A 22380-nucleotide genomic window follows, 5' to 3' on the forward strand; every position below is an offset into this window, starting at 1 on the left:
CTCATGAAGTCACTAGCTTCCATTTGCTCCAATCTAATTCTGAAGGAATGATTTTCTTCAGTGGGGTTTTGAGATTCTTTTTCCATCTGGGAAATTTGGCTTTTTAAGGTATTCTTCTTCTCATTTACTTTCTGAGCCTCTTTTGCCATTTGAGTTAGTCTATTTTTTGAGGTGTTATTTTCTTCACTCAGGTTGTTGTCTCTCATTTCATAATTTTCTTGCATCATTTTCATTTCTCTTCCCAATTTTTCTTCCACTTCTCTTATTTGGTTTTCACACTCCTTTTTAAGCTCCTTTACGGCCTGTAACCAGCTCATATTTTTCTTGGAAGCTTTTGGTACAGGAGTTCTGACTTCACTGTCTTCCTCCTGTTCCATGCTTCGATCCTTTCTGTCCCCAAAATAGGAGTGTAAAGTAGGGTTGCTCAGCTTTGCTTTCTTTGCTTGCTCATGTTGCCACTCAATTACTTGACTTTTGAGCCTTTTGCCACAGTAGAACTCTGCCATGAGAAACGAGATTTATCCCGTAGGCTGGGGTTTTTGCAGCTGCTGGAGCTATTAGTTGGGTGCCCTCTCTGAAGCCTCCACATGCTCTCTGGCAAACTACATCACGCACCCCAGGACCTCCACCCTAGACTGCAGTCCAGATCCAAGCAGGTTAAAGCAAGAGCGATGACCCCTCAGACTGGTGCTTGGTTCCCCTCCAGTCTGCAGACCAGGAGCTGAGGCTGCCATGTGACTGTGGTGGCTGCACAGCTGGGGAGCCTCTGCTGCTTCTTGCCCCGGGGGCAAATGCTGGATCACACTCCCAAATTCCCAGGTCCCAAAGTCCACACTGCACTGACCTCGCACTTTGTCCTTAGCATCTATTGGTTGGTAATTCTGGAAACCGCCACAGCTGCTGGTGATCTGAAGTCCCTCTTGCGGGCAGCTGGTCAGGCTGCAGGTCTGGGCTTGGCTTCCAGAGTGCTGCACTGGCCACTTCCTGCCAGCGTGTCCTCAGTGGAAGGTCAGCTTGTCTTTGTCATTTGGTGGGTTCTGTAGTTCCAAAGTTTGTCTAGAGTCATTTTTTACATGAATTAGAGGAGGTGGGAGCTGAAGCTTTGTAGAAGTCCTGTTTCTACTCCGCCATCTTGACTCCACCCAGTTCTCCAAATGCTTTTAAAGCATATTAATTTCCACCTTTAAATTACGGCATGTAATAAGCTAACCATACTAACGATTCTAATACAAACTACTAAGTGTAAAGTGACTTACCTTATTCACTTTATCTGCACTGCTACCTACTACTATAGAACAGCCACAGGTCTGCAGGTGGGAGCTGATGGCACTGTAAGTTAAATGAAGATTTACTAGCTAAATAAGATAACTGTACACACCGAAAATCAAATAAAAGCAAACTATAAAAATTATTTAATAGTAACATTTAAATAATCATAAAACCCTAAGCTATAGCATAAAATCCGAAAAGTACTGCTGAGATAATCTCATGTTCATTTTTGCCATTATATGGGCTTACATTTCTGAGATTTATGTGGAATTTGATTTAACTGGAAGATTACTAATTTATATAAAAGCATACAACAACAATAAAAAAGGGTCATGGAAGTTAGCGACACAACTATTAACCTGAGAGTCGGGTCTTGGAAATCTTACTTAATGATTCTTTACCTCAGCTTTTTTCTACCAAACTGTGGAAAATCAAAATAATTTTCCAAAAGACATAATAAGGATGAAATAAAGATATGCAGAAAACAGGTGCTTAATTACCACTTTCAGAGAAATAAGGATTTTTTTTAATCCTATTTTTTATCACTAAAATCTATATAGCTTAACATTATATACAAAAAACTGTTCAAGTTATTTTTTATGAACTGGAAGAAAATTCTTACTTGAGAAGGAAACCTTCATGGCAACTGTCCCCAATGTCATCGTCATTTAGTACTGTATCACTTATCTAAAGTAGAAAGAAAAAAAATAGCCATATTAGAACACAGTATAGAAAGAAATTTTTTTTCTAAGATTCTAATCCAGAACTTAGCAGATTGCATAGTACACAAGTGCTCAAGAAATGTTTGCTGATTTAAGTTTTGTGGCATGAAGGTTTAAAAGAGCATACTGTTGTCATTGCTTTGAATCAAAGAAAGCCACAAAATCATCACTTCTACATCTAATAGTAAATCAGCAGCATGTTTGTGAAAGCTGGTCACGCAGGTTAATGAGGTTCCACAAACACAGCTGACTCCTGAGCTCTTAACCAGTCTGACAGCCCTGAAAATCCAGAGTGAGACCAGCAAGAGTAATAATGGGCGTTCCCACATGGCCCAGTCTGGCTTCTCAGTGCTGCTGTATTCTAAACAAACAAAGATTTGGAATTACTGCTCTTTAAAAATTTAAAACATACTCTAAAATGTGAGAACAACAATCTTTTAAATAAGATTCTGAAAAAAAAATTATCTGCACAGATTTAAACTGAAAAGAGCTTAATGCAGACTCTGAACAGCAACCAAAGTGGCTGACCCCATACCGTGATAACTAAAGGACACCATAAATGTTTGTGTGCACACGATAAAGTCTGTAAGCGAACTCTAACATGATATATGAATTGTACACTGTCATTATAAAAGTCAGTACTATATCATTAGAACTTCTGCGTTCTCAGAAAGTGTGTGAGTAGCAAAGCTAATATAGCTAATATGATTCAAAAATGATTAACTTACATTGACCAAATTACCTAAAATATTTCTATTTAATTGCTAGGGACTTTTTTCCCCTACAAACACACAGTAATGTGTGTTTATGTTAATAGCCTACCACTGGTATTTATTAATTAAAGGATTTTTGCTAAACGTGAAAAAGGTACCACTGTTTTGACTTCAAAACAAATATGAACTTACATCTATTTCCTCAGGAACACTGTGTGATTTCATAGATGAAAGGAGCTCCATTACAAGAATAACCTCTCCAGTAAGCATTGGAATAATGCTCTGACCCTACATAATAAAGTAAAATGAGGTCAAAAAGATATGTAAGACAGGAAGATCTTGGTAATGAAACTACTAACAATGAAACCAAGGGATAAATGAGGTTTTCTAGGATGGTGAGATGGAAGGAATACAAAAATCAGTGCTTTCACTGGCTGGAAATACTTGACAACATTAAAAAGAATCAAATAAAACATGTTTCACACTCAAGGTTTTTAAGTTTCTGTGCTAATTGAAGATGATTATAATTTTTCCAGAAAGTCTTTTTCAGTCACCAAATTTCTCATACATTGACAACTATGGCTTATCATACACCGCTAAATGTCACTATGTGAACAGTCTGGTTTAAAATGAATATTTCTAATTTAGTACTTAAGGTATAAAAAATCAATTAAAAAGATGTTTTTCATATTTTATAGCTAGGGAAGCTAAAAGACAGCATAATCTGTAAATCTTTTTATCAATAATTTCAAATAGTAAAGACCAGACTCATAGCAAGATCCTTACGACTGCTAATAAAGTATTCTTTCTACAAACAAAAATAAGTTTATACATAATCACATGAATTTTTAAAATGAAAAAACTATCCTCTGGTCTCAAGATAACATTTCTCACTAATACAGGTTGAAGCTGGAGTTTTCGAATATGCTTCCTCTTGAACCAAAGGGAAAATTTGTCTTTTACCATATCTCAGACCCCTGGGCCCTGTAATTGAACAAATCATCCAAAACTTATCCTAAGAAGAACAAAGGTGGCAAAGTGTTCACCTGTGGTTGATGATATTCCTACTCTGATTGTCTTACCCCTCTCCCCTCTCAATCTGAATCTTAGATTCTACTTTAGAGGTAAAATGTTTGGATCGGTTCCTTTAATTTTTTTTTTTTTAACAAAGATTCTTTTAAGATTCCTTAGAAGCTCACTAATATCGCCTCACTATTAACTGGGTCAACTGAAAGACCACAAGACCAGCATCCTTCCCGCCCCCACACAAACTCTTTAATAATTACCTTGAATAACACCGGCATTTCATGGCATATACATTCTTACCTGATCTTCCATTCTTTCTGTTCCTTCTAAAACAATCTTCTGGACATTCTCTTGCCTCTCCTAGGCAAAAAAAGTGCTCAATTTAGAACGGTGTTAGTATTTATACATTCGTATAAACAAAGGTCAATTGGCAAATTATTTTTAGGTGAAATCTCACTTCATAAATTCCCAAAGAGTGATATGAATGATTTTTCTTTGCTGAATAGAAACAGGAGATACATATGTAACTATGCCAGCAACTATTATGGTCCCACACACAAAAAAAGAACAAAACAAAAGAATATTTTACTTTCTGATTAAAAACAAACAATAAAAAATCAGTTCACTTTAGCAAAAATGTTAACTATTCATAAAAGTGACTTAGACCTTCCTAAATGAACAAGATAAAGTTAGATCTAACAGATATGTCTACAGTGAAAACCAACTCTTATTAAGAAAAAACAAAACAAAACATGTTTTCCTTTGTCATCTAGCAAAAGTCTTCCCAAGATTTAATACAACTGTCAGGGACTTTACAAACTCATCACCTCCCTTTGCTCACTGAGCTCCCAATCTATTCCTTGGAGTGAGGAAGTTGGAATACTCCTTGCTCTTTGCGGCCATTTTTAGACCCCTCCTCTATCACCATAATCAGCAATCTCTCCTCCCCTACAGGGTCCACATCATTCAAGTTTATTGTCTAACAGAAGTAGAAGAGATTAAGAAGTGGCAAGAATATACAAAAGAACTATGTAGTGTGGTTACTGATCTACAGCCAGATATCTTGGAGAATAAAGTCAAGCAAGTCTTAGGAACCATTGCTAACAATAAGGCCAGTGGAGGTGATGAAATTCCAGGGGAGCTATTTAAAATTCAAAATGATGATGTTAAATTTCTGCATTCAGTATGACAGTAAATCTGGAAAACTCAACAGTGACCTCTGGATTGGGAAAGACCAATCCTAAATAAGAGCAATGACAAGAAATATTAAAATTATGAAACAATTTCCTCATTTCACATGCCAGCAATGTTACACTTAAGATTCTACACACCGGAGTTCAGCAATACATGAACAGAAAATTACCAGAAGTGCAGGCAGATTTTCAAAGAGGCAGAAGAACTATGGAAAATTGACAATATTTACTGGATTATGGGGAAAGCACGGGAGTTCCAGAAAAACATCTCCTGCTTCACTGACCACACAAAAGCCTTTGACTCTGTGGATTACAACAAAATGTGGCAAGTCCTTAGAGATAGGAGTAATGTTAAAAATGTCTTTACATGTAATTGGAAAAAATAAAATAAAGGTAAAAAAAAAGAAATATTAATCTCAGATATGAAGACAATGCCACTCTGATAGCAGAAAGTAAATCAGAATTAAGAAACCTCTGCATGAGAATGTGAAAGAGGAGAATGTAAAAGCTGCTGGTTTGAAGCTTAACATTGAAAAAAAGCAACCCTAAAATCATGGCAAGTGGCCTCATCACTTCCTGGCAAACAGACAGAAGCAGAGTGAGTTTTTATATTCTTGGGCTCAAATATTACTGCAGATGGTGACTAAAGCCAGAAATTTAAAAGGCACTTGCTGCTTGGAAGGAAAACTATGACAAATCAGGACGATATATTAAAAAGCAGAAATGTCACTTTGCTGACAAAGGTCCATATGGTCGAATCTATGGTTTTTCCATGAACTGTAATAACTGGACTACAAGGAAAGTTGAGTGTTGCAGAACTAATGTTTTCCATCAGACATGGTAGTCAACGACTATAGTAATCTACTGTTTTTGATAAAACCAAAGACTCCAGCTTCTGGGATAAGAACTCATTATTTGACAAAAACTGCTGGGAAAACTGGAAAAGAGTATAGCAGAAACTGGGAAGAGACAGATATCTCACACTGTACACCAAAATAAAGTCAAGATGGATTCACATTTAGATATAAAGGCTGATACTATAAGCAATATGGGAGAGCAAGGAATAGTTTACCTGTCAGATTTATGGAGAAGGGAAGAATTTAAGATCAAACAAGTGACAGAGAGCATTATGAAATGCAAAATGGATAATTTTGATTACATTAAATTGAAAAGCATTTGTACAACGCAACCAAGATTTGGAGAGAAGCAGAAAATTGGGAAAGAATTTTTATAAGCAGTGTCTCTGATAAAGGGTTAATTTCTAAAATATACAGAGAACTGAGTCAAATTTATAAGAATAGAAGTCATTCCCCAATTTATAAATGGTCAAATGACATGAAGTTTTCTGAGGAAGAAATTAAAGATATCTATAATCATATGAAAAAATGCACTAAATCACTACTGATTATAGGAATGCAAATCAAAACAACTCTTAGATACCACATGTCACTGGTTAGATTGGCAAACAGGAAAATTCTAAATGTTGAAGAGGTGGGAAAATTGGAACAGTAATGCAATTATTGGTAAAGCTGTGAACTGATCCAATCTTTCTGGAGAGCAATTTGGAACTATGCCCAAAGGGTTATAAGAATGCACATACCCTTTGACCCAGCAATACCACTTCTTGGGCTATATTCCAAAGAGATTATATAAGTGGGAGGCGGACCTGTATGTATAAAAATATTTACAGCAGCTCTTTTTGTGGTGGCAAAGAATTGGAAATCAAGGGAATGTCCATCAATTGGGGAATAGCTAAACAACTTCTGGTATATGAATGTAATGGAATACCATTGTGCTATAAGAAATGAGGAACAGATGGACTTCATAATAACTGGAGAGACTTACATAAACTGATGCAAAGCGAGGGGAGCAGAACCAGGAGAACATTGTACACGATGACAGACACCCTGTATCTATGATGAATAACTTTGATAAACTTGGCTCTTCTCAGCAAACCAAGGTTATAGGACAACTCCAAAAGACTCACGATGGAAAGGGCTATCCATCTCCAGTCAAAGAATTACGGACTCTGAATGCAGACTGAAGCAGATTTACTCTCTCTCTTTTTTGTTTCTTTTTTTCTCGTGGTTCATTCCAATGGTTATAAATCTTCTTTACAACTTGACTAATGTTTAACGTGAAGGTATATGCAGAAACTATATCAAATTCCAAGCTGTCTCCTGGGGAGGAGGGGGGGTAAATTGGGAACTCAAAAGCTTGTGAAATTGAATGCTGTAAACTAAAAATAAATAAATTTAAAAGCAGAAAAAGAGATTTTATGAGTTAGAAAAAAAAGAATTGATGTTTTTAAATTGTGATGTTGGAGAAGACTTTGAGAGTCCCTTGGACAACAAGAACAAATTAGTCAATACTTACAGAAATTAATTCAGACTATTCATTAGATGGTCAAATACTGAAGGTGAAGCTTAAATTCTTTGGCCACATGATGAGAAGAAAGGACTCACTGGAAAAGACCCTGATATTGGGAAAAACTGAAGGCAAAAAGAGGTGGGAATGACAGAGGATGAGATGGACAGAAAGTGTCACAGAAGCAATGAACATAAGCTTGGACAGATTCAAGATAGTGGTGGACAGAAGGATCTGGTGTGCTACAGTCCACAAGGTCATGAAGAGTTGGCCATGACTGAAGAGTAACAACGGATCTAGATCCTGGAGGATGTCATCTATTGACTACCAGGACATTCTCCTTCCTTCACTCCTCAATGAGTTCAGTGTCTACTGAGCTCCTAGTCTTCCTCTGACTTCAACTCCTGACCTCAGAGCAGGGGCCTTAAATGTGTATGTTGTTGATGCTGTTAAATCCTTTAACTTCCAAGTTCCTGAATCTACTCAATTCCCATGACCTCCTTCCTTCTCCACTCAACTCAAGCTGCAGAGACAAATTCTTCAACTTGACTTACCCATAGGTGTTCCATCTCCATGTTCGTGAACTCTTGAATTCTTTTGCTTATAATCTTTAGTCATTTCATCTTTCCCTATACCTTATAACCTCCAACTCTATTCCTCCATCTCCCTGGGACCTCCAACCCTTCCAGTCTCTTAGTTTTCACGAGCCATCATCCTGGAACTGGCTACACTGTCCTCCATTCCCTATCCTGACCCTATGCTGACCTCCACTGTACCCTCTGCACTCAAATCCCTTACCTCACAGCCTATCATGCCTTGCCAAAGGATTACTCCCATGATCTACTTCCATTGCTCCTGATGTGCTGCTGAGATGGAGCTGGAGAACATTACAAAGTCCTACTGTCTAGTACATTACAAATTTATGTTATCTAATCTCACCTTGGTCTTCAATGTAGCAAAGTAATTTATCTTCCTAATCAATCTGCAATCTCACTCATTATAGCAGGTTTTCTAAACATTCTCATGTTCTTGAGCTTCCCACTGTACCCTTTCTCCCTCCCCTGTCAGTTAGGAATGTTTTCACTATATTCTTGACCAAAACACTCGAGGTCATTTGCTAAGAGCTCTCTCTTTTTCCTTCCTCATCAAACCTCAGTTACCTTTTTCCACTCTCACCTCCTCTCACATGAAGATGGTCAGTCCTTCTTTTTGTCTATGCAAATTCCTCTACATGCATCCTTGTACCCATTCTTCTCTTCTCCAACAGATCCATCCTCCCCTCCCTCTCCCTATTATTTATTTCTCCTCTCTCATCATTATGCCAAGATAAAATCAATTTGGAAACTCATGCCTCCTCAGTACTCCGGGTCCCTCAGATTGGGGAGGGGTGGAGGACGAACATTGAAGATTTCCTCTCCCATCCTCTCTGTCATCCACATTTAAGGATGGCACCCCAGGAATTTTCATCATTTCCCACCCAGCTGCTTCCCTGGGTTTCACTGTCATCAGAAACTTGTCATTTTGCAAACTCAAAAACTCAAACCTCCTCAGATCTGTTCCTAACTCAGCAACATGACTTGATAAAGCCCCCAGGTTGGGTAACTGTTCCCCATCACACCACTCCCCCCCCCCCAAGTGTTGTCTTTCCTCATTAAATTGTGAACTCCTTGAAAACAGGGATTGTGATTTGTCTTTCTCTGTATTTCCAGTGTTTAGCAGTGCCCGGCACATTTGCTGTTGTTCAGTTGTGTCTGACCCTTTGTGACCCCATTTGGGGGTTTTCTTGGCAAAAATACTAGAGTGGTTTGCCATTTCCTTCTTCAGCTCTTTTCTACAGAGGCAAAACTGAGGCAAATAGGGTTAAGTGACTTGTCCAGGATTACACAGCTACTAAATGTCTGAGGAGGTCAAATTTGTACTCATAGAGGTGAGTCTTTCTGATTCCAAGCCAAGTGCTCTATTCCACTGTGCAGCCTGGCTGCCCCGGCACATAGGAGTTTAATAAATATTTACTGACACTCTTTCTTCCTATTTCTCTTCCAGGTGTTTCCCTAGTCCAATCCCAGTTTAATTGTCAAAATGATTTGCCTAAACTGCAGGTGTAACTTCCCCTCTCAGTAAACTCTAGTGTTCCCTATTACCTCCACAATTAAAAATAAGATCTTTTTATTTGGAATCTGAAGTCCTTAGAAACCCCCAGTGATACTTGCCTCCTTACTGTTCACCACATATATGATATTCTATCATCCAGTTTTTACTGGTTGTCCCTTATGACTACAATGCACTCCTTCCTCTTCTTCACCTCCCAACTTTCCTAGCTTTCTTCAAGTCTCAGCTAAAGTCTCACCTTCTGCAAGAGGTCTTTCCCACTACTATTTAATCTTAATGACTTCCCTCTGAGATCACCCCCAATTTATTCTGAATATACCTTGTCTGTACATGTTTTTTTTTCTCCCCAAGTTGTTTCTCCTATTAGACTGTGAGCTCCTTGAGAGCAAGGACTGACTATTTTCTAGGTGGCCAAGCTGGTCCTGGAGTTATGAAAACCCGAGTCTAAATCCTGCCTCACATATTTACTATGTGACCCTGGCTAAATCATTTCTTTCTGCCCCAGTTTCTTCAAATGTAAAATGGAGACAATAACAGCCATGACTTTTCAGTGTTTTTGTTAAGTTTAAATGAAATATTTGTAAAGCATTTAGCTAGTGCCTGACATATAGTAGGTGGTTAATATATGCTAATTTCCTTCCTTCCTTCAAAGCCCTAGGCTTAGCACAGTGCCTGGCATATAGTAGGTATTTGAAAAATGCAAGCTGATTGACTAGAAGCTTGTTGACCAACACTATGGCTGTCAATAACCAAAAAAATTTTAAGTACTCAATCAACATATTGACAAATATTTGCCAAGTGTTTACTATCTGGATCACCTAATCACCTAAGAGATGCTGTAGGTGATACAAATAAGTTTTATACATATACATATACATGTACATACACACACACACACACACACACACACACACACACACACACACTTATATATACTTGCATGGTCCGGCTGCTCAAGCAGCTTTTAATTTGGGTGGGAAGTAAAAATACATACACATAAAAAGATCACTTAACACCAGAAAACAAATGCTAATTGCTTAACATAAGGAAAAGTTTATGTCTAATCAAACATTTAATTTTTGTGACATAGCAAAATTAATCCCTGAATATGAAAACTGATGCTTCCCTAGCTGTAAAATAATTTCACAGTAGAGATAAGGAGATAATATTTGACTTAGATCTTAAAAAAACAGAAAGAAATTGTTGGGAAGTAGATCATTTATAAGGTCTTCTATCCTTAATTCTTATGATCCTAAGATATTACTCAGCATAGCTACTTTCTGTAAAAACAAAACAAAACGGCATTCTTTAGTACCAATTAAACCAAGTTGAGTAGAAGCAAAATATTATTAGAATTCCTAAAACTAAGCCTGCTGAATGACTAAATAAGGAATACAGCTGGATGCTTCCAAAACTAATGGAAATTTTTTTTCTTTTACAGATCTGAATCAAATTACCTTCAAGAAATTAAAAGGTTGAGAATATACTTTAGTTAGTTTTTACTTTGACATATGCAGAAAAAAATAAAAGTTAAGTTTTTTCCTCACTGGCTACACATTACTATCAAGTTATAAGTAGCATACTAATTTAAACATTTTCCAAGTTGAGCTATTAGGAAAATTGAGAGTTTGAAATCACCTTAGATATATAATCTACTTTAACTCATTCATTTTATTTGCTTTTTTTTTTTTTGGAGGAGGGAGGGTAGGGCAATTGGGGTTGAGTGATTTTCCAAAGGTCACACTGTTAGTTTTTTGTGTTAAGTGTCTGAGTTCAAATTTGAACTCAGGTCCCCCTGACTCCAAGGCCAGTGCATTCACTGCACCACTTAGCTGCCCCCGCTCATTCATTTTATAAATGAGGAAACTGAGGCCCAAGTTACATTGTTATTTAATAACAGTTTTCTATTTTAGACCAGGGGTCTTTCCCAACACTGCACAATCCATCTGTTGTAATAATTTCTAAATACTTATGCTTGGCTGCCCCAAATAACATTCTACCTTTGCCACATTCCAAAGTAACTGCCTGAATACTGCTTTTACTCCATTTCAAGTTAGTGAGGTTCATTTTCCCCCATATATTCTATTAACAAAGCAAACCCTATTTTACAAAATAAGTAATAAACTTAGAAATTTCATTACTCTAAGATGGGATTCTTACTATTTTTTAAAGTATACGTGGGGGCATGAATGCTACTCAGAATGTTTTCAAATTATTAAAATATATAGGATTGGAAGGGAAGCCAATTATACTGAAATACAGTTATCACAATGTTTTTTAAAAAGTTCATGGGTTCCCGGTTAATAATCCCTAGTACAGAGTAGCTGAACTCAGATAAATGGAGAAGGGACAACTAGGTGATGGAGTAAATAGAGCACTGGCCCTCGAGTGAGGGGGACCTAATTTCAAATACGGCCTCAGACATTTCACACTTACTAACTGTGTCACCGGGCAAGCCATGTAACCCCAAGTGCCTTGCCATAAACAATCAGTCAGCATGACTAGGGTTCCAGTTTGCTCTGACAAATGTCTTTCCTGTGCTACTGCTTACTTAGGCCTATCTGTGTCACAGGTAACTTTCACAGTTAGAGAAGGAATTTCCTCTCTGGGAATTCTCTACAATAAAATCACAGGAAGAGATGTGACTAGTAAGGAAACCAAACATATGTAAGAGAGATTTGACTAAAGGATGCAAATATATAGCTTTTTTTAAGGTTAGTGCAAGAACGGATAACTTCCTACAGAACATCTCTAGGGATCATGTAAAGGAAGAAAAATGAGTTAGATGAACAGTCAGGTCAGAGCTAGTATGAAAATACGTTTATTCCCAGGTAAAGTCTTGGTTCTAGGCACAGTCTTAAGACGATAGAATTTCCAGACAAGCTGATACTGACTTCTATTTTTTTAAAAGATAATGTCTATTCAAGAATAAGTTTATGAAAACAAGTCTATAGTACTTCATCATGAGTTATTGCTTGATACAATTAAAAAGCAACATATCAGGAAAAACTACAAGCACAGAATTTATTTTATAAAGACTTTATTAATACTACTAAATCATAGGATGAGAAACACCACTAAGTCACATAATGAGTAAAATAAGTAGAAAAAGAGCTCTAAGACCAATGCAGGTATACAATGTTTAGAATAAAGCGACATTTGAATACATTGAATTTAATGAACAAATTCATGGGAACAAATGCATGCCATTTGCCCCCTACTCATCATCCAAGAGAGTAACCCTGGTGGAGAATGGACCTACCAACTGTAGTGCCAATGAAACATTCACAGCACTGACAACTATGAATATGCTGGCATAGTTCTCAATAGTAAAATATAACAGACGTCCCATATAGAAGACAGAGGCAAAACATTTATTCCGACACCAGAAAAACAAATCCCAGTATCAGAAAGTCAAAGAAGAAGTTAATATACCATAGCACAGCAAAGACTCACACCATCCTTTACCCTTCCCACAAACACTCATAAGCCTAGCTGAATGTAATGGTAATGGGAATTTGAAGATCTTCCCTATCCCTTAATAGACTTAAGGGAATTTGAAGATCTTCCCTGCCCCCAATAGACTGATTGAAATCATATGGATCCTGTGGTGGGAGGAGTTTGCTGAAGAGTAGAACAGAGGCCAAAGCAAGCTGGCAGTCAGGGCAGCTAAGAGCTGGAGGGAGGACTCACCCAAGGAGACATCTAGTTATGGAGTGTTGTATTTTGTGATTGAGAACGATGCCAGCATATTCATAGTTGCAGTTGGCACTACACCAACTGCCAGTCACTTCCACTTAGAAGACAGATAAACCAGCCTAGCTGAAATAACAAAGCACACTGGTAGAGCGGCAGGCAGCATGCACCAGGTAAGCCAATTCACTGGCACCATCAACTGCCTTCTCAGACCTAATGGAGACAGTAAGAATATTCTCACCACCAAAGTTCTTAGCACTGTCAAATGGTTTATTATTAGAAATGTATATGGCTTTATTTATGGAAATAATACATTAAAGAAAATGCATAAACACTCGCTTTGACACTGCACTGTAATGACCATGGGATTTTTCTCCCTGTGTTTCAGATAAAACTTCCTGTACATTACCTTCTGTTGGAATGGCTCCTCTAACAGCAGAGACTGTCTTGCTTATATACACAGGACTTTGCATCATGCATACATAGTGTTTAATAAATGTTTTTTATTCATCAATCATTCATTCCTTAAAGATTTCCAGAGTCTCATAAAAGCAGAATATCTTTTAAAGGAGCGTGAAGCCTAACGATGTTTCTCCAGATTCCAATATAGCTCAAACCACAAATTGTTCAATATATTAAAAAGGAAATACCAGTTAATTTCTGTATACCATTTAAATATAAGTTAACACATGTGTGTTATATATTCTTTTGTTAAAAGGAGATATAATAAAAAATGGAAGCTATTTTAAAGCACCTACAGATTATAAAATTCAGTTTTATAACATTCAGAACTCCTAAGAAAAAGATTAATTTAATGTTTTGATCTAAATGGATTTCTACCTCAAAGAGAAAGAAAATGAGTTTCAAATGATCCAAATTTTCAAAAAAATAGCAAAAAAAACCCCAAACCCCAAGACCTAAATATAACAGAAAGACTGAACTCAATGTGCAGTGCAGCTAGCTTGCTGAGAAAGTGCAAAATAGTAAAAATGTGTCACGTAGGCAGTGATATTTTTCTAAATTATAGAAACCGTGTAATATTTTACCCTAAACTCCAAATTCAGATGCAATTTCTTTTCCCCATCAAATCACCACTTAAAATTGTCTTTTGAAGTGCTGAGAAAAATATTTTTCTACTTAGATATCAAATAGTATTCATTTGGGAATATCTGTTCATATTTTCACAATGACAAAGAATTATAAATAATGATAAACAAATACTATCTTGATGACAAAGAAAAATATTCTAACCAAGTTAAGTAAGATTTTAACAGGTGTAGAGGAGGAACAGCATGAGGATATTTTGAGAAAACATCTTTGTGTAAAGCAAAGTAAGATAGAATACCCAAAAGTTAGGTATAATAGTAGAATACAATATGAGTGATGTAACATAAAATGTCAAAATTATCATTTGGTAGTTTAGAATTACAAAAGGACCTACTGACTTTAATAGAATTAAAATTATATTTTTTGGGGGGCGTCTAGGTGGTGCAGTGAATAGAGCACCAGCCCTGTAGTCTGGAGGACCTGAGTTCAAATCTGGTCTCAGACACTTAACACTCGCCAGCTGTGTGACCTTGGACAAGTCACTTAACCTCAATTGCCCTGCTTTCCCCCTTCCAAAAAGCAAATAAATAAAATAAAAAAATTTTATTTTTTGGTTATCTCATTTCAAGAATTTTTGTTTCCAAAATTCTTCTCTTGAAGAAAAGCATAACTTATTCTCTTTTCATTTTTTAAACCTATTTTGTTATTATTTATGAAACACTGACCTTATTTCTTTTAAGTATTCCTGCAGTGAGCCAGGATTCCTTGGAGGACTCCTGCACTCACACAATAGCTACTGAACCTGGGGTAAATTACTTAATCTTTCAGTGATTTAGGTAACTAAGACTGTAAAAATACAAACCAAATGCTGCACTGCATTGGTAGATAGAATCACACAAACAAAATGATTTGATTGGTCGAGACCAAACAGGACACAAGACCAAAGTAAATAAAATGCTAGACTCAAGAACTACTCACCTTATGCATCCATATCCTTCCTTTCCGGATGATGTGTGTTAATCTATCAACACACACTCTGTGAAGGGGAAGGTAGAAACTGAGTTCAGTTTGTGGAAGTATTATTGACAGTCCATATGTACTCCTATCCCCATTCCAGTTTCCATCAAAGATCAATGAAACAATAATTACTCCTTTTTCAGACAACACAAAAAACTTCACATCTATGGCTCCACTTTCTGCATTCCGAAGGATTTCTCCATTTAGAGTATGATTAGCAAGAAAAGTTATTTCTCCATCACTGAGAAGTAGTTGCTGTGTCTTGGGAGCCCAAATATGCCTTACTCTAGGACCAAGAATGTTGTCCCAGTATGCAAAAGTAGCTGCTAATAAGGGTGAATCACCATTTAAAGCGATCTCAGTCTTGGCAACAGCTGGAGATGGTGGTGGACAAAGAGTAGACATGACTGCATCCTGATCATCGCATTATCACAGTGTTTAGGTGACAATCTAAAAAATGAAAAAAAAAAGATGGCTGTTAAATTTGTCTCCTTTCAGTCTTCAAATTAAAAACCTCTATAGAAAGAGCTAATTTTGACTCAGTCTTCACATTGTTTTTCATTAATTAAAACAGAGATTTTCAGGTGTGACTTGATGGATAACATATGCCATAAAATATATTCAATAAATATTTGTAGATAAAGCTAGTAATAAATTCACTTTCCCAGAGATAAACTCAAATATCCAAACAGAATCAGAAACAGGAAATAATGAAAAAAGTTTATAAATCCCACTAAGATTTACATATCTGGCCCCTTAAAGAGCTTACTAAGAACCTGTTTACTCCTACTTTACAGAAGTCTAATATGCATGGTTACATAGTTTCCCCATGATCATACAAGATTAAAAGAAGAAAATTAGAAAAGGTAGGGTGGTATGAGGCAGGTATATGAAAGTAGTAAAAAATAAATGAGACGACAAAAATCAATCAAGAAGACTATTAAAAAGCAGGCAAAAGAATAAAAAAGAAAGCGGTAAGGAGGGTAATTGTGCAGTATAACGGCAAATAGCACTGTAACATCCACTGACCTTAGGGATATCACTTTATTACAGAATGAGATAATTAGTGCTCACAATAACATCACTGCAAAGATAACCTAGCCTAAGCCTTATTTCTGAGATGAGACTTCTGAAACTAAAACAGAGGAAGCTTGTGCTTAAACAGTTGGTGGCAGTCTGGACGGAGTCCTTCTGACTCCGATGGTTTTGTTCTTAATTATTAAACCAAGTTCTCTCTCAGTATAGGAGAAATGTTATGTGTATATTACAGACAAACCTTGTTTTATTGTCATATGCAGACACTGTGCTTTTTGGTTCGTTTTTTTCAAATTGAAGTTTTGCTGCAACTCTGTGTAAAACAAGTCTATTAGTACCATTTTTCAAACAGCATGTGTTCACATTGTGTTTCTGTGTCTCATTTTGGTAATTCTCTCAACATTTAAAACTTTTTCATTATCATTATATCTGTTACTTGTGATGTGTGATCATTGATGTCTGATGCTATTACTGTAATTGTTTTGGGGCCTCACAAACCCATATAAGATTGCAAACTTAATTGTTGCATTTGTTTTGACTGCTTCCCAACTGTTCATTCCCTGGTCTCTCTCTCTCTCTTCAGGCCTCCCTATGCCCTGAGACACAACAATATTAAAGAATATTATATAAACATAGTTGATAATGCAGTGGCAGGTTTTGAGATGACTTACTCCAATTATTTTTTTAAAGCAATTGGGGTTAAGTAACTTGCCCAAGGTTACACGGCCAGCTTTTTTTTTGTGTGGGTGTTAAGTATCTGAGGCTGGAACCAATCCTAGGTCATTCTGACTCCGGGGCTGGCGCTCTTACTCACTGCGACACCTAGCCACCCCGACTTACTCCAATTTTTAAAGAAGTTTTACTGTGGGTAAAATGCTATTGAACAACATCACATACCACAGAGAATTGTTCATGAAAGTAAGAGTCAATTGATGGGGCAAACTTCACTCTTGTCTTAAAGAAACTGTTACAGACAACCCACTCTTCAGCAACCACCACCCTAATCTTAGCAGCCATCAACACTGAGGCAAGACCATCCACCAGCAAAAGATTACCACTCACTTAAGGCTCAAACGACAGTCGGCATTTTTAGCAATAAAGTATTTTTAAAATAAGGTACGTACATTGTTTTATCAAACATAATACTATTATACATTTAACAGACTACAGCATAGTGTAAACATAACTTTTCCCCCCTAATTTATTAATTTACTTATAGTTTACAATATTCAGTTCCACAAGCTTCTGAGTTCTAAATTTTCTCCTCCTCCCTCTCTTCCTTCCTTTCCCCCCATGGTGGCATGCAATCCAAGATACAAATGCCTCCACATTAAACATTACTCAAATTGCAAAGAAGGATTATAACCAATGGAATGAACAACAAGAGAGAAAGAACAAAACAAGCTTCCATCTCCATTAAAGACTCTGTAATTCTTTCTCTGGATGTGGACAGCCCTTTCCATCTTTTGGAGCTGTCATACAGCCTTGCATTGCTGAGAAAAGCCGTTAGTCATCACAGATACAGTGTGTCTAATTGTGTACAATGTTCTGCTTCCGCTCCTTTCACTCAGCATCAGTTTATTAAGTCTCTCCAGTAAACTTAACTTTCATATATACTGGGAAACCAAATACATTCTTTTGATTCACTTTACTGAGACATTTGCTTTATTTGTGGTGGTCCAGAACCAAACCCAGCACTGATAACTACAGCAAATTGTACACAGTCAAAGCTATGGCGTTAGGAGGACAACTCTCTGAGTCACTCTGTGCCTTATCTTGTGCAGCTGACACCTCTGTCCTTCCTAAGCCTCCCTAACATGCAGAAGGCATTCTTCTTGGTCTTTTATCTATCTGGAAAACACCAGCTTGGCGTGCAGGTCGCCTGTCCACTCCTCTCCTCCCTCCTCCCCTTCCTGTTCTGGTCCTGTCGCTAAGCAGCGCTTCTCATTTATGAACAGTACACATCTGCCACGTGTTTCTGCTGTCTTTTGTGATTGTCCAAAATTTTCATTGTCCTGACACTATTATTCCCCACTGGGAGAATCTGAGTATTAGAGACCAGTTTTATGGAAGCACACATTTTAGGCTCAAGAAAAGCACTCTAATTTCCCAAGTATCAGCTGGTCTGATTTTCTCATCAAATATGGGTCCAGTTACTATAATTTAACCCAGAGGAGCTGACGGGATCACAAAGTGAGGTAGTATAAAGAGAACTGAGGACAGAACCCTGAATCACAACCATGAGTCAGAGGGTGTGATCTGGAGAAAGATCCAAGAAGAGACAGAGAAGCCATAGTCAGGTAGGAGGAAACACCAGGAGAGAGTGATGTCCCCAAAACCTAGACAGAATCAAGGAGGAGCGTGATTAACAGTGCCCAAGGCTACAGAGAGGTCAAGCAGAATAGGCCTGAGAAAAAGCTACTGGACCTCTGGGCAACTATGTGGCCCAGTAGATGGAGCACCTGGCCTAGAATCAAACACTTGTTAACCGTCCTTTTTGCAATTTCTAAAGGTACAATAATAATCTAGTTTGTTAACATAGCATAATTTGTTAACCCTTGCTCAAATGATGGGCACTCCCCTAAGCTTCTGATTTTTTTTGCTACAACAAAAAGTGCTATGAATATTTTTGTAAAATGTGTCCTCTCTCCTGTGTGATGTCTTTAGGATATAATTTTAGAAGTGATACCACTAGGCCAAAAGGTATGTAGTTTGGTGACTTTTAGGAGCATACTTCCCAAATTTGTTTTCCAGAATGGATAGGCCAATTCAATTCTGCCAACTGAACACTCGTGAGCCAACTGACCTCTCCAGGAATTATTTTCTCCTGTTATCTTTGCCAATCTGATGAGTATAATATGGAGTTCAGTTACTTTTATGTGTATTTCTCTTATGACATTGATTTAGAGCATATTTTATGTGGCTGTCAAAAAACGATTTGTCTTCTTTTGAGAAGTACCTGTTTATATCCTTTGCTATTTATCTATTTAGAGAATGTCCATCCTTCTGATTTCATTAAGAACATCCTTGACATGTACACAGCACAATTATAATGTCAGTTGCCTATGTCTTCTTTGGTCAGTTTTTTCCCTAAATGTTTATCATGGCTGGAAAAAAATATCCCTAAGTTATTTTAAAGGATTTCTTATATATTTAGTCAAGTCTACTCCTTCTATATTCCCTCTTAAATGTACTGACAGTTCCTAATATAAGCATATAGGGTATTGAAGTAGTTGAGAGACACATTGTGTTAGTTCCATTATCTTCATCACTGAAAATAGATGACAGAACTATAGAACAGACCATACTGTTTCCTACATTGCTTTGTGTTGTATTATAAGATATTCTGTGTCTAACATTCTATACTTTTCTTACATAACTTTTTACAAGCTTATATTCTAAACCAATTTTGAACTCAGCTGCCTAATTTTTTTTGTTTACTAAGACTGCTGTCTGCTAGCTAAGGTGGTTTGAAAATCCCTATCTCTTTACTCCAATTCCTATTTTTCATTCATCAAACTTTTCTATAAAATGGTGATAGGTAACATCCTTAGCTTTATTAATTTCTTGTTTTTCAAAGTATACCTGGCTGGAGTCATGGTAAGTAATGGTATTTATTTTGATCACTGATTGCACATGTTCAGTTGTTTCTGAAATGAATACAACTGTATTCAGTCTTTTCCTGTTTATAAAGGTTTAGTCATTTTCATTTTTTTTTTTGTGATGGTCAATGCTTGTCATGTTTAGTGCTTACTCAGAAACTTTCTAATAAAATATTCATGATATAAAGGCATGAGACATCTGAGTAGTCTCTTAAATCTCTTAAGACTGACCTACTTCTTAATTTTGAACCATGTTTTCAACACATCACCTTGTGTATGGAAGTCACCATTATAAGCTGTCTTAGTTTAGATGATTTTGTCAAGTTCTTCATATAATTTCTCTCTTTCTCCATCTACTGCAATAGACAATGGCATTAATCTTACAATACTTCATAATAGTGTTTTTGCTTATGTTCTTCATAAAAAAGGTAAAGTGAGACTCTTATGAAGTGTCCTATAAAATGTTCAATCATTCAAAAGATGTTTGCTAGCCAACAGTCCTGTGGTAGGAATTATGTGCTAGGAACCAAGGAAAATATGACTTGGATAAAAGCTATACCCTCACGGGACTTACAGTCCCAAAGGAGCATAATGAAAAAAAAAAAGATAATTCTAATGTTATACTTCCCCCTCAAAGCACATAGTAGCTGCTTAATAAATTCTTGCTGAACTGAACCTAGTTGAAAACATAGGGTCAGGTGAGGTCTGAGGTAATGATCCGGTATTACTGCAGGGAGAAGGGGAAAAGGGAAAATTTCACAGAGATAGCTTGGGAATTGGATTTTAAAGGATAAACAGAAATTCAATGAAAGGGAATGATTAACAGAAAAGTGAAAAGAAAAGCAAGGAGCCAGAAGAGCATTATGTATTTTTGGAGATTGGAGGATAATTCAATTTATCTAGGATGATGTACAAAGAAATATGATATTAAAAGTTGAAAAGATAAACTGATACCGTATTTTAGAGGGCTTCGAATACCAAAATCTACTCTTTGCTCTATAAGAAATAGGCAACTATTTGAGATTTTTTTTTAACAGAAATAACACATATGTACAAAAAATTATTTTGGCAATAGTGCAAAGGACAGATTGGAAGACAAGTGTGTTCTGTTGCAAAGCCCTGTCACAAGGCTATTGCAAAAGTCTAGGTGAACAATAATGAGGGTATATACTAAGGTGATGACTTTGGGAAAACAGAAGACACAGGTATGAGGGATGTCGTGGAAATGCAATCGACAGGACGTGGTAATTAATTGGATATGAAAGGTGGACAAGTGGGAGGTCACCAATGAAACCAGAGTTACGAACCTGGAAGATCAGGGTTAATGAAAGAACCAAAGACAGAAAGATGATGCCAAAAAGGGAAGCAGATTCAATATGATAGTAAACTTAATTTTGCATATATTGAATTTGAAATGCTAAGGGGACCATAATGGCTTCATTATTATCATCACCACAAATAGCAGCTCACATATAACACTTTTAGGTATGCAAAATGCACCATACACATAGTTTCATTTGATCTTCACATGATCTCTGAGAGGCACTTGTTGAGGTTAAGAAGTGATTTCAAAAGTCTAAAGGCTAGTCAGCACCTGGGGCAGCATTGAAATCCAGGTCTCTCTCCTTTCAAGATCAACACTCTACAATACCGTATATGCAGCCGCTCAATCCAGTTAGCCATGTTCTAAAAAGCAGCTGATGCTGAGATCTGGAGTTCAGAAGACAGTTCAGCCCACAGACATACATGTGAAAGCCAGTCTGCACAGAGTTGGTAGATGAAGTCAGTGGACCGAAAATGAGACTGCCAAAATAAAAAGCATAAAGAGAAGAGTGGCCCCCCAACAGACCCACATTAAGAGATGAGGAAGATCCATAAGATTGTTAGAGATGACCTAGCACAGTCTCCTAATTTTAAAGATGAGGGAAATAGGAAATGTCAAATAACCTGCCCAAGATCACAAAGGAAATAGATGAAATTTCAATTCAATGCACATTTATTAAGAACTATGTGCAAGGCACTATTAAAGACGCTACAGACATAAAGGGGAAAACCGCTTTCTGCCCTCACAAGACTGTGTCTGCTCTCCCTTCTTCTAGTTCAGGACTCTTTCCACTCAACTACACTGTCTTTAAGAGACAGAACATCATTTAGGACAGGAGGGTCATTAATTTTGAGCAGATGACCTTAAATGTCATCAAGTCTGAGACCCATTGCGTAAGGTTATATGGGTTAAGTAGCAGAGCTGGGATTTGGGTCAGCATTCTTTCAAGGTGTACCATCTCTGAAACCAAAGGAAGATAGGTAAAGAGATCAAGGAGGGTTAAGATGGAAAAAAGGTTGGTGGATATGGCAATAAGGAGGTCACTGATAACCTTTAAGAGAGCAATTTTAGTAGAATGGTGAGTGCACAAATCAGACTGTAAGGGGTTGAGGATAGGAGAGAATAAAGAAATAGAGATATTAGGTACTGTAGTGAAAGGGAGGAAAAGGGGTGGGGTTAAAAATGTTTGTAGAACTGTTTCTTCTTGCATTTAGGCACATATAAAGCCAATTCTACCCACTTCTATACAATCTACCTCCA

At 37.0% G+C, this 22380-nt stretch overlaps 1 protein-coding gene across 3 annotated transcripts in view; it reads right to left on the reverse strand.

The window, feature by feature from the left end:
* The window catches only part of C9orf72 (C9orf72-SMCR8 complex subunit), a 45586-nt gene that overhangs the window by 17268 nt on the left and 5938 nt on the right, over positions 1-22380 (reverse strand). For all 3 annotated transcript variants that reach the window (XM_069090543.1, XM_069090541.1, XM_069090542.1), the window contains exons 2-6: positions 15121-15609; positions 4031-4090; positions 2897-2992; positions 1892-1956; positions 1257-1329 (exon numbers count right to left, since the gene is read on the reverse strand). In XM_069090543.1, coding sequence (XP_068946644.1) covers positions 1257-1329; positions 1892-1956; positions 2897-2992; positions 4031-4090; positions 15121-15564 — 738 coding nt within the window. In that variant the 5' untranslated portion in view covers positions 15565-15609. The remainder of the gene's footprint in view (positions 1-1256; positions 1330-1891; positions 1957-2896; positions 2993-4030; positions 4091-15120; positions 15610-22380) is intronic.

The sequence above is a fragment of the Petaurus breviceps genome, unplaced genomic scaffold (assembly GCF_028583685.1).
Source record: "Petaurus breviceps papuanus isolate PSGF00001 unplaced genomic scaffold, PetGlider_PUasm1.0 125, whole genome shotgun sequence".
NCBI lineage: Eukaryota > Metazoa > Chordata > Mammalia > Diprotodontia > Petauridae > Petaurus > Petaurus breviceps.